The sequence below is a fragment of the Rhineura floridana genome, chromosome 9 (genome assembly GCF_030035675.1).
Source record: "Rhineura floridana isolate rRhiFlo1 chromosome 9, rRhiFlo1.hap2, whole genome shotgun sequence".
NCBI lineage: Eukaryota > Metazoa > Chordata > Lepidosauria > Squamata > Rhineuridae > Rhineura > Rhineura floridana.
Genome location: NC_084488.1, coordinates 110388145 through 110400373, shown reverse-complemented (window position 1 = coordinate 110400373; position 12229 = coordinate 110388145). Strand labels below are relative to the sequence as shown.

Genomic DNA, 12229 nt, shown 5'->3' with positions numbered 1-12229 from the left:
GTTTATTTTATCCTGATTAGGCCTTCTAAAAGTACACCATAGCTTTTGTATGTGCAAACAAACATCAAACATCACTGTTTAACAAAGATAATTTCTGTGAATATGCCCAAGACATCAAGCTGAAGAGATTGGTATCTTGGATAACATTGTTTGGAAATAAAATGTGGACATTTTACAACTCCCCCCCCCTACGCTTGATGTAAAAGTGTGGAAAGATGGCATGCAGGGCATACTTCCATCAACTTTTCCCCAAGACTTTAACAGAGTGGCCATATTCTCTACTTAACAGAGGGCAGCCCTCTATTGGAAGCCCTCTATTGGAAGGGCAGACAGGTCTTTTTGAAGGCCTGCCTGGTCTGGTTTGGTTTCAAAGCCTGCTTTAAAGCTAAAGTTAAAAGCCAAAGAACCCTAAGCAGGAGGGGGCTTGAAGTTGCCCACCAACAGTGAGCACCTGGGCAGGCACAGAGTCACCTGGTCCTCAGTCTTCCTCACCCTAGTATATTGTATTTCTGTTTAGATTATAGTGAATGGGTGATATCCAATGCTAATCATACTCAAAGTAAATTTCAGTGGGTCTGCACTTGAGTTTGAGATGCCTATCACCCATTATTTCTAGATCTGCAACTATATTATAATTGTTATTGTTGTTAAGTGCCTTCAAGTCAATTACAACTTATGGCAACCCTATGAATCAGCGACCTCCAAGAGCATCTGTCATGAACCACCCTGTTCAGATCTTGTAAATTCAGGTCTGTGGCTTTCTTTATGGAATCAATCCATCTCTTGTTTGGCCTTCCTCTTTTTCTACTCCCTTCTGTTTTTCATTGTCTTTTCTAGTGAATCCTGACTTCTCATTATGTGTCCAAAGTATGATAACTTCAGTTTCATTTTAGCTTCTGGTAATAGTTCTGGTTTAATTTGTTCTAACACCCAATTATTTGTCTTTTTCGCAGTCCATGGTATGCCCAAAGCTCTCCTCCAACACCACATTTCAAATGAGTTGATTTTTCTCTTATCTGCTTTTTTCAGGTCCAACTTTCACATCCATGCACAGAGATCGGGAATACCATGGTCTGAATGATCCTGGCTTTAGTGTTCAGTGATACATCTTTGCATTTGAGGACCTTTTCTAGTTCTCTGACAGCTGCCCTCCCCAGTCCTAGCCTTCTTCTGATTTCTTGACTATTGTCTCCATTTTGGTTAATGACTGTGCCAAAGTATTGATAATCCTTGACAAGCGTAATGCCCTCATTGTTATTATAATCATTATTATAATTAGCATGTGCAAATTGTATGCAAAACTTTCTTTTTTGGGGGGGTGATGCTTAAGTGACCACCCTAGTCTCATATGAAGGTGGTTCTGGTGTATATTAGGTATATAGGCATATAGGAAGCTGCCTTATACTGAGTCAGAAGATGTGTCCATCTAGCTCAGTATTGTCTGCACTGACTGGCAGTGGCTCTCCAGGATTTCACACAGAGATCTCTGACAGCCCTACCTGGAGATGCCAGGGATTGAACAAAAGACCTGCAAGCAAAGCAGGTGCTCTACCACTGAGTTGTTGTTGTTGTTATATGCCTTCAAGTCGATTACGACTTATGGCAACCCTGTGAATATTTTTTGGAAATATTCATAGAATCATAGAATAGTAGAGTTGGAAAGGGCCTATAATGCCATCAAGTCCAACCCCCTACTGAGGTATTCAGAGGTGGTTTACCATTGCCTTCCTCTAAGCCTATGACACCCGGTACTCCCAGGAGGTCTCCCATCCAAGTACTAACCATGCCTGACCCTGCTTAGCTTCCAAGATCAGACAAGAATGGGCGTGTTCAGGGTAGAATGGCCGTAGGCTACCACTGCCTTAATAGCTCCTATATTACTCTCAGTGGCCAGATGAGATGAGATCAAAATTGTTGAGTTTACCAACCTTCCAGCTTCACTACTTTCACATCTCCTAGTGGGTTGTCCTGTGAGGCCTGTGCGATCAGACCAAAGGCTCATCTGGCCCAGCATTCTGTTTCTGCCCATAGCCCGCCAGAGATGCCTCTCGGGATCTCATAAACAAAGCCCAAAGGCAACTGCACATCTTTCTTCTTTTCCCCTAAGACATGCCTCTGAATATATAGAGCCCTGTGAATGGGCCCTTAGAGTACTCAGCACATATAAATAAGATCAAGTAAAACAATCATTTTTAAATGCTTATCATCTCTCTTAGGCTACAGTTAAGTTGCACATTTGTATGTCATCTATCTTAATGGTTCAAGCCAAATATAATGAATGGTTATGTGCCACTGTAGTCAGCTTTCTTCCATTAAGAAAATAAGCTACACTTCACTGTACTTTCATGCAGGCTAAAATTGGCTTTACTGGTGACTTGAAGCATCAATATGGAGAAGTGCATACCTTATATGCCCTTTATGGTTGGTTAAGTGACTGTTTCTTATCTTGCATTATGCTAGTCATGCAAAAAAAGAAGACAACGAAGAAGTGTTTCTGCAGCCTCATGAGAAATTTCAGGGAACTATTCAGAAACAATGGACAAGAGAGAGCCTAATGAATAATTTGAAAACTGGGGAAATGCTTCAACAGCAGCAGCAGCAGCAGCAGCAGCAGCAGCAGCAGCAGCAGCAGCAACTATTATTATTATTATTATTATTATTATTATTATTGTGTAGTACGTTCAAATGTTCAAAGTGCATTATCTAGTTGTAATCCTTTTAACAACGCTGTAAAGGAAGGGTAGAAACACACTCACTGTTCTGCTGGTTCCAGTGCGTCTCCACCTCTGTTCTGAAAATGGGAGCACACAACGCTAGTCATCTCTTTTGACTGTAAAACCTGGTGGGAGAAGCTTGAGTGCATTTTTTTTTAATCAGCTTCAGAGAGATTTCACAACTGATCAGCAGATCAACCTGTTCCCCCTCCAGGTGTGGCTAATGCAAACACTTAGCTCTGTTGACTAGTGTGTTTACGTGCTAGTCAACATTATTATACCTCCTACTGAAGACCTTCCTCTTCCAACAAGCCTTTTAACTAGATCTCTTTCCCAGTCTGCATCTGTATTGGAATTGTGTGTGTTTCATAGATTTTTAAAAGATGCTTTTAAGATTTTTTTTTTAATCATTTCATCACTTGTTGTTTGCTGCCCTGGGCTCCTTTTTAGAGGAAGGGTGAGATACACATTCAATAAATAATAAGAACATAAGAACATAAGAAGAGCCTGCTGGATCAGGCCAGTGGCCCATCTAGTCCAGCATCCTGTTCTCACAGTGGCCAACCAGGTGCCTGGGGGAAGCCCGCAAGTAGGACCCGAGTGCAACAACACTCTCCCCTCCTGAGGCTTCTGGCAACTGGTTTTCAGAAGCATGCTGCCTCTGACTAGGGTGGCACAGCACAGCCATCATGGCTAGTAGCCATTGATAGCCCTGTCCTCCATGAATTTGTCTAATCTTCTTTTAAAGCCATCCAAGCTGGTGGCCGTTACTGCATCTTGTGGGAGCAAATTCCATAGTTTAACTATGCGCTGAGTAAAGAAGTACTTCCTTTTGTCTGTCCTGAATCTTCCAACATTCAGCTTCTTTGAATGTCCACGAGTTCTAGTATTATGAGAGAGGGAGAAGAAGTTTTCTCTATCCACTTTCTCAATGCCATGCATAATTTTATACACTTCTATCATGTCTCCTCTGACCCGCCTTTTCTCTAAACTAAAAAGCCCCAAATGCTGTAACCTTTCCTCGTAAGGGAGTCGCTCCATCCCCTTGATCATTCTGGTTCCCCTCTTCTGAACCTTTTCCAACTCTATAATATCCTTTTTGAGATGAGGTGACCAGAACTGTACACAGTATTCCAAATGCGGCTGCACCATAGATTTATACAACGGCATTATGATATCGGCTGTTTTATTTTCAATACCTTTCCTAATTATCGCTAGCATGGAATTTGCCTTTTTCACAGCTGCCGCACACTGGGTCGACATTTTCATCGTGCTGTCCACTACAACCCCGAGGTCTCTCTCCTGGTCGGTCACCGCCAGTTCAGACCCCATGAGCGTATATGTGAAATTAAGATTTTTTGCTCCAATATGCATAATTTTACACTTGTTTATATTGAATTGCATTTGCCATTTTTCTGCCCATTCACTCAGTTTGGAGAGATCTTTTTGGAGCTCTTCGCAATCCCTTTTTGTTTTAACAACCCTGAACAATTTAGTGTCATCAGCAAACTTGGCCACTTCACTGCTCACTCCTAATTCTAGGTCATTAATGAACAAGTTGAAAAGTACAGGTCCCAATACCGATCCTTGAGGGACTGCACTTTCTACAGCCCTCCATTGGGAGAACTGTCTGTTTATTCCTACTCTCTGCTTTCTGCTTCTTAACCAATTCCTTATCCACAAGAGGACCTCTCCTCTTATTCCATGACTGCTAAGCTTCCTCAGAAGCCTTTGGTGAGGTACCTTGTCAAACACTTTTTGAAAGTCTAAGTACACTATGTCCACTGGATCACCTCTATCTATATGCTTGTTGACACTCTCAAAGAATTCCAATAGGTTACTGAGACAGGACTTTCCCTTGCAGAAGCCATGCTGGCTCTGCTTCAGCAAGGCTTCTTCTTCTATGTGCTTAGTTAATCTAGCTTTAATAATACTTTCTACCAGTTTTCCAGGGACAGAAGTTAAGCTAACTGGCCTGTAATTTCCGGGATCCCCTCTGGATCCCTTTTTGAAGATTGGCGTTACATTTGCCACTTTCCAGTCCTCAGGCACGGAGGAGGACCCAAGGGACAAGTTACATATTTTAGTTAGCAGATCAGCAATTTCACATTTGAGTTCTTTGAGAACTCTCGGGTGGATGCCATCCGGGCCCGGTGATTTGCCAGTTTTTATATTGTCCATTAAGCCTAGAACTTCCTCTCTCGTTACCACTATTTGTCTCAGTTCCTCAGAATCCCTTCCTGCAAATGTTAGTTCAGGTTCAGGGATCTGCCCTATATCTTCCACTGTGAAGACAGATGCAAAGAATTCATTTAGCTTTTCTGCAATCTCCTTATCGTTCTTTAGTACACCTTTGACTCCCTTATCATCCAAGGGTCCAATCGTCTCCCTAGATGGTCTCCTGCTTTGAATGTATTTATAGAATTTTTTGTTGTTGGTTTTTATGTTCTTAGCAATGTGCTCCTCAAATTCTTTTTTAGCATCCCTTATTGTCTTCTTGCATTTCTTTTGCCAGAGTTTGTGTTCCTTTTTATTTTCTTCATTCGGACAAGACTTCCATTTTTTGAAGGAAGACTTTTTGCCTCTAAGAGCTTCCTTGACTTTGCTCGTTAACCATGCTGGCATCTTCTTGGCCCTGGCGGTACCTTTTCTGATCTGCGGTATGCACTCCAGTTGAGCTTCTAATATAGTGTTTTTAAACAACTTCCAAGCATTTTTGAGTGATGTGACCCTCTGGACTTTGTTTTTCAGCTTTCTTTTTACCAATCCCCTCATTTGTGTGAAGTTTCCTCTTTTGAAGTCAAATGTGACCGTGTTGGATTTTCTTGGCAATTGGCCATTTACATGTATGTTTAATTTAATAGCACTGTGGTCACTGCTCCCAATCGGTTCAACAACACTTACATCTTGCACCAGGTCCCGGTCCCCACTGAGGATTAAGTCCAGGGTTGCCGTCCCTCTGGTCAGTTCCATGACCAACTGGTCTAGGGAATAGTCATTTAGAATATCTAGAAACTTTGCTTCTTTGTCATGACTGGAACACATATGCGGCCAGTCTATGTCCGGGTAGTTGAAGTCACCCATTACTACCACATTTCCTAGTTTGGATGCTTCCTCAATTTCATATCTCATCTCAAGGTCTCCCTGAGCATTTTGATCAGGGGGACGATAGATCGTTCCCAGTATTAAGTCCCTCCTGGGGCATGGTATCACCACCCACAACGATTCTGTGGAGGAGTCTGCCTCTTTTGGGGTTTTGAGCTTGCTGGATTCAATGCCTTCTTTCACGTATAGAGCGACTCCGCCACCAATACGTCCTTCCCTGTCCTTCCGATATAGTTTATATCCAGGGATAACCGTATCCCACTGGTTTTCTCCATTCCACCAGGTCTCCTTTATGCTCACTATATCAATGCTCTCCTCTAAGACCAAGCACTCCAGTTCTCCCATCTTGGGAGAATAATGCTACAGGTTGGGGTGGAGGAGTGAGGTTTAGAGAGAGTGGCTCACCTGAGGCCACCTGGTGACTTCTTGATGAAGGTGAGAGTCAAAATTTGAACCACAGATTTTGTTGCATACCATGCTATACCAGCTCTGTGGTATGCATAGCTCCATGATGGCTACTCTCAATGTGCTGTAAGGGCATATAATCAGTGTCTAGCAAAGGCTCAGAAACCACTGGGTTCTCTATGGAACCTCCAGGGATTAGCCTTCTTCTGAACACTCCTACCAGTTTCTTTCCACGGCTACCATTTGCCCTTCATTCCTGTCCATTCTCCTCCCCCAATACACACACAATGTCTGATGCACACATTTAGCATTGCCCTATGGCAGAGGTTCCCAAACTGTGTCAAGTGGTCCGTGGTGTGTCTGCGGATTTGTGGTCGAAGATGAAAAACAGCACATCCATCACCTGGAATATTCATCTTGATTTTAACTTGAGCTTTAATTGCTTTCTTTACTTCTTACTTTGCACTACAGTCTGAATTCAAACTGTAATACAATAAAATACAACATATAACACAAAAGAAGCCATAAGAACAGAATTAAAAAAACCATACAGCATCGAGCACAGCACATAACAGTGGTTACAACAGGTGGGGAAAAAAAGTTTAAGTGGTCCACCAAGAACTTCAGCAATTTTCAAGCAGTCTGTGGGATGGGGAGAGCTTGGGAACCGCTCTCCTATGGCATAACTAGCTTCAAGAAACCAGACGGCACAAAAAGACATCCTGAAAGCACAACCTGCTTTGATTGTGCTCCCCAGGAGCTATCCATATTTTATATCTGATGTACAATCAAAGATTCAGACATTCACAGAAAGCACCTTATTGCTCCCCACGTCAAACCACTCTGGAGTCCCTTATTCTGTACTGCTGCTGGCTATAAAGGGTTAATTCTCCTCTGCCCCCTTCCTGAGAAGGGGATGGGGCCCCCACCTCCACTCCATCACGTGCAAAGACTTAGCAATCAATCAGCTACATAGCAGGCTCCTTCTTTGGTAAGACACAGAGCACACTTTGCCCATGTGTCACTCCCCCCCCATCCTTTCTACTTATACAATTCCTGCCCTCAAAATGAAATGCATTCCACTGGGCAATGCTAGCTTGGTGGGCAGGGTATATCCCTTCCTTTCCCTGAACTGTATACAGGCCCAGGCTGAATTCCTGACAGCTCCAGTTAAAATAATCTCAGGTAGCAGGGCTGGAAAATGACCCTGCCTGAGATGTTAGTGAATTGCTGTCAGACAGCTGGTTGGATCAATGGTCCTAATAAGGCTTTGTGTATAAAATGAGCCTAAACTCAGTGGTGGCTGATGCTCATTGGGACTAGTGGGGTGGAATGCAGACAGCCCAAGCAATAGGTGGAGCCAGAGCCAATGACAGGCAGAGCCAGAGAATTCCAGCTTTGGTCCCCATCATCCTCCCTGCCGAGCTCTGTAAGGGCAACACTGAAACTAAGGAAGCTGACAGGTCATGCCACCACACCCTGGACTGGTTGTAAGTAAGAAGACAGGCAGGTGGGGGCTGGCTGAGGGTAGCACCCCACTTGCCCTAATGGACCAGCTTCCACTGCCTAAACTGGTGTGGTTTGACCTTCAGAAACGACTGCAAGGTCTAGGTCAGGGGCAGATGGGGAACCAGTGGCCCTCCAGATGTTGCTCAGCTACAGTTCCCATCATCCCTGAGCATAGACCATTCTGGCTGGGATTGATAGCTTGAGTTCAGCAACATCTGGAGAGCCACAGGTTACCTACCCCGGTTCCATATCAATGGAATTATTGTTTGGAGGTTCTAAGTGGGGTTGCTATTTATTGCTGTCTTAATTGTATTATGTTTCTATCTGCTGTAACTCACCCTGGGACCTTCAGGGAGAGAGTGGGTAAGAAAGATAATAATAATTGTGCATATCTGTCTGTCTGTCTGTCTCTCTCTCTATATATATCCCAACACAGTTATATGATGCTCCATCAGATCACATCGTACTAGGAACAGCCTTCCCCAACCTGATGCCCTTTTCTGTGGCAGTTCCTAAGCTGTGAAACTCCCTCCCCACAGAAGGGTGTCTGGCAACTTCACTTTATAGTTTTCAGTGAATGCTGAAGATGAACCTCTTCACTCTGGCCTTTGACACTGGAGATGTACATTTTTAGGACCCATTATATTTTTGTGATGTGATTTTGGATTGCATTTAACTATTTTTAATGATTTTTGAAATATATATATAGTGACCTGCCCTGGGACCTTTGGGTGAAGGGCAGGTAATAAATGTAAATAATAACACTACTAATAATGATCATATAATAACAATGTGTAACCTGGTACAACAACCTTTTTAAGTAAGTGACTGCTGCTGTTGTTTCCCCCCCTTTCTTTAGACCAAATTTACAGATGACTGCAAGTTCAGGGAGAGGTTTCAAGAGAACAGCTATAACACATACGCCTCAGCGGTTTACAGGACTGAAAAAACAGGAAGAGAATGGTATGTTGCTTTGAACAAAAGGGGCAAAGCAAAAAGAGGATGCAGTCCCCGGGTAAAACCCCAGCATATTTCAACTCATTTCCTCCCGAGATTCAGACAAGCCGAACAGCCGGAACTCGCCTTTACTGTCACTGTCCCTGAAAAGAAAAAGCCACCTGTCATCATCCCAGCAAAGCCAAAGGTTTCATTGCCGGTGCCTCGGAAGAACCCCCCTCTGGTCAAATATAGACTCAAGTTTCGCTTTGGATAATACTCGCTAAACTCGTCAAGAAAGGAATGTTCTTTTTCTCGGGAGCTGCTTTCTGTATGTGGTTCCACGGTGCAGAATAGTGGGTGAGAGTGTGCTGCGTTCAGCTCCATTGGGGGATCCTTTAAGAAAGATGCGCATTCATTTTGACCCTGGCACCCAAGTTTAATGGCTTCTTCGGTAGTTAAAAAACAAGTGGAATTCTTCAGCTGTTCTAAGGTGAAAGGTGCCAAAGGGGTTCAGATGAATGGAAAGGTCTGTTGGGTGGGTGGGGGTGCCTTAATTTTCAATCTCATCTTTCTGCTTTCCAGTTGTTGAGCATGGATCGCAGTTAAAATGGCTATTCAGATCTGGTAGGAGTTGGTTTCCTGCTTCTGAATGGGGTTGGACTACATGGCCTTTGAGGTCCCTTCCAACTCTTTCTGTGACTGCTGCAAGATGTGAAAGATTACCTCACATTTGAGTCTATTTTTTTTACTCCTAATAACTGAGTTCTTACTGTGATATTTTCCTGTGAAGAGGAGGAGGAAATTGCTTGTGTCATTTCTATGTTTCCCCCTTCACTTTTTTCTGCACTTTTGTGATTTTTTTTCTTACATACCTCAGAGAAATAGGTTGAAGGTGGATTCACCCAACTGGTTTAATCTCTTGATTTTGATTATAAAGACTCCATGAACTTTGAAATACAGCATGAGGAAAACAATGATGCAATACATTTGTCAGTATGAAAAGGTCCTATATGAAAATGCAAGGTCAACGTTTGTGCTTTAAAATTTGCACAGAGTTTTGTGTACACAGGAGCTGCCCTGTTCTCTTCTGTAAATCAAGGAGCACTTTGTATGAGTGTGGGCACCAAATTTTAGCCAAAAACAAAATTTAAAGCCAAACTGAAGTGTATGTGTTCCTCTTCAGTCAAAATAACCAAGGAATTTCAAGGGAAGCCAACACTGTTTAGACTAGCAACATTTAATGAACGGGGTGTGATTATTCATCTCTATTTCATATATACCATGGGCTCCTCCAGATGACCTTCGTATTAAGCATTCATCCTGGTTTGCTTGGACAAAGGTTATGTAGAGATTAGACTAGGTCTAGTCTTTATTGAGCATTCATTCTAATTTGTTATACAACGAGAAGCATTAATCCTGAATTCACCCTGATTTGCTTGTGCAGCGGTTATAAGTCTTCCTGTTACTCATTCATCCATCCCACAGTTTTCTGTGTATTTCCCCATCACTTTCCTAACTGCAAAAAATCAGCTTTTTTAAAAAAGTGGATTTGTTGTACCAAAGCACAGAGGGCTTTAATCCACTTTAATTGCACAAACCTGCAGTATGTGCTTGAAAGCCTCTCGCAAAATACTTAAGAGTCTGGAGAAGAACTCTGTGTTTGTGTGCGCGTGTGCATGCCCACATGCAGGGCTGGTGCCAGGCATGACTAGGCCCTTGTGCACCATCCTGCCCTGGGCCGCAGCACTGTATGGCCGAACACCCCCACTTGATACAGGCAGTGTGGGACCTAAATAAGTCCACCTGCCCCACTTACCTGTCATGTCAGCACACACACCCCACATGCTGTGCATGCACATATGTCATCACCCAAGATGGAGACAGGGATGTCAACCCCTTAGGGACACTCCCGTTGCCATCTTGGGTGATGGCAGACATGTGCGCTGATGCAACAGGTAGGTGGGCAGGGTTATTTAAGTGCCACACCACCTGTATTGGGGGTGGGGGAGTGCCTGAGAGCTCCCACAAGTTCTCGCTTTGCAATCCTTGGCAGTGTTGGGCCGCTGAGTCCCGCAACCCAATGCTGCTGCAGATCACTGAGCAGGAGCTTCACCCTCCCACCCTAAGGAGGGACCCCTCTGGGCCACAGAGGCCCTCAGCCAGGGGCCAATCTGGCCGCCTGCTGGTGCTGGACCCGTGTGTGTGTGTGTGGCTGTTCCCTCATTACTTTCCAAGGAGAAATCACAATCTGGTATGAGTCTTGTGTAAGCCTCCACCCCTCTTTATCCCTGCAGAAAAAAAGTAATGGATGGATCAGGTGTTACCACTTTGGTTTGAATGCAGCTTTCCCCTCATCCCCTGATAGAAAGACCTCATTTCTGGGACAGATGAGATTATCAGAGAGGTATTATGTTCTAAATAAACACAGTACACCCCTGCTCGCTACATTCTCACTGGTCTCACCATCCTGTGGAGGGGAGCAATACACAAGGACCCCACTACATTGGGATGAAATTTCTTCCCAGCAAGTAAAGAGGGAACAAGCCCAGAAATTCTCCCAATACATAGGCAGGGCATTTCCCAACAGACGACATGAGCAGCCATAACACTCCATATTTCAACATGCATATTCAAACCCTGGAAAACTTGGGCAGTGTTCATAATGTGAAGGGTGGGGGACCAGAGTTGTGTGACTCCATCTTTACCTCTGTTTTTGTTTTTTAAACAAGGACTGATTCCACTCTTTGTACAATTGAGTTCATGTTTCTTTTTTCTCTTTAAAAAAAAACTCCTACCTTTGAATTCTGTGCTATAACATTGATTTCCGTCTGTCCCTTTCTTTTCCTGCATATGTTCAAGGTAGAACGGTTTCTGTTTCATCTCCCCTGCCTCACCCCACAGGGACACAAATGAGGGGATCAAGATTGAGGAAGGGAGTTCTTCCGCTCCAAATGACCCTGATCCCATTCCCTCTCCTGCTGTTCCTTGGACAGCTGGAAGAACAAGCCTTACTCTGTCCATCAACCTCATTGCTTCAATGTCTGCGTTTAAAATACCTCTGCCATGACCCTGTGGAATTCCTGCTATTATGGGTCCAAAGAGACTAAGCTGCTTTGTAGGAGAGATGGAAGGAGGCAAGACCCACCCTATAGGTGGATCAAATAACAACCATTGCTGTCGCGGCCTCTTAACAAGTGTTTTTACTCAGCATGCAAAACTCTCCTGAGACTCCATTTCCAAAGGTGAAGGGTCCTAGTTGTTCTTCCTGCTGGTGGCAACTATTTAAAGGCTGGGCATGTGTCACACAGGATCTGACCACCTCTGAGGTTACATGGACTGCTCTTGAAATCCAAACAGATCAACATATATTACAGTAGTGTAGTGGCAAATTCAGAAGTGCAGGGTCCCTTCATGACAGTCAAAGCCACACACCTCCTTTTTTGCTGTTGGGTTGAGAATGAGATCCTTGTTAATGCTATCTCCCACAACAACAGACATATCTCTAGAAACCAATAAGCATGAAGGGGGGGAGTGTTGGCTACTGAGAAGAGCCTTTT

The 12229-nt window shown here is 43.8% G+C and overlaps 1 protein-coding gene and 1 pseudogene across 1 annotated transcript in view; one reads left to right on the top strand and one right to left on the bottom strand.

Annotated features, from left to right (window-relative positions):
- FGF5 (fibroblast growth factor 5) overlaps positions 1–8946 on the top strand; it is a 40660-nt gene extending 31714 nt beyond the window's left edge. Inside the window, exon 3 of the mRNA XM_061584794.1 lies at positions 8593–8946. Coding sequence (XP_061440778.1) covers positions 8593–8946 — 354 coding nt within the window. The remainder of the gene's footprint in view (positions 1–8592) is intronic.
- LOC133364614 (5S ribosomal RNA) lies at positions 1734–1852 on the bottom strand (annotated as a pseudogene).
- Positions 8947–12229: the final 3283 nt, after the last annotated feature.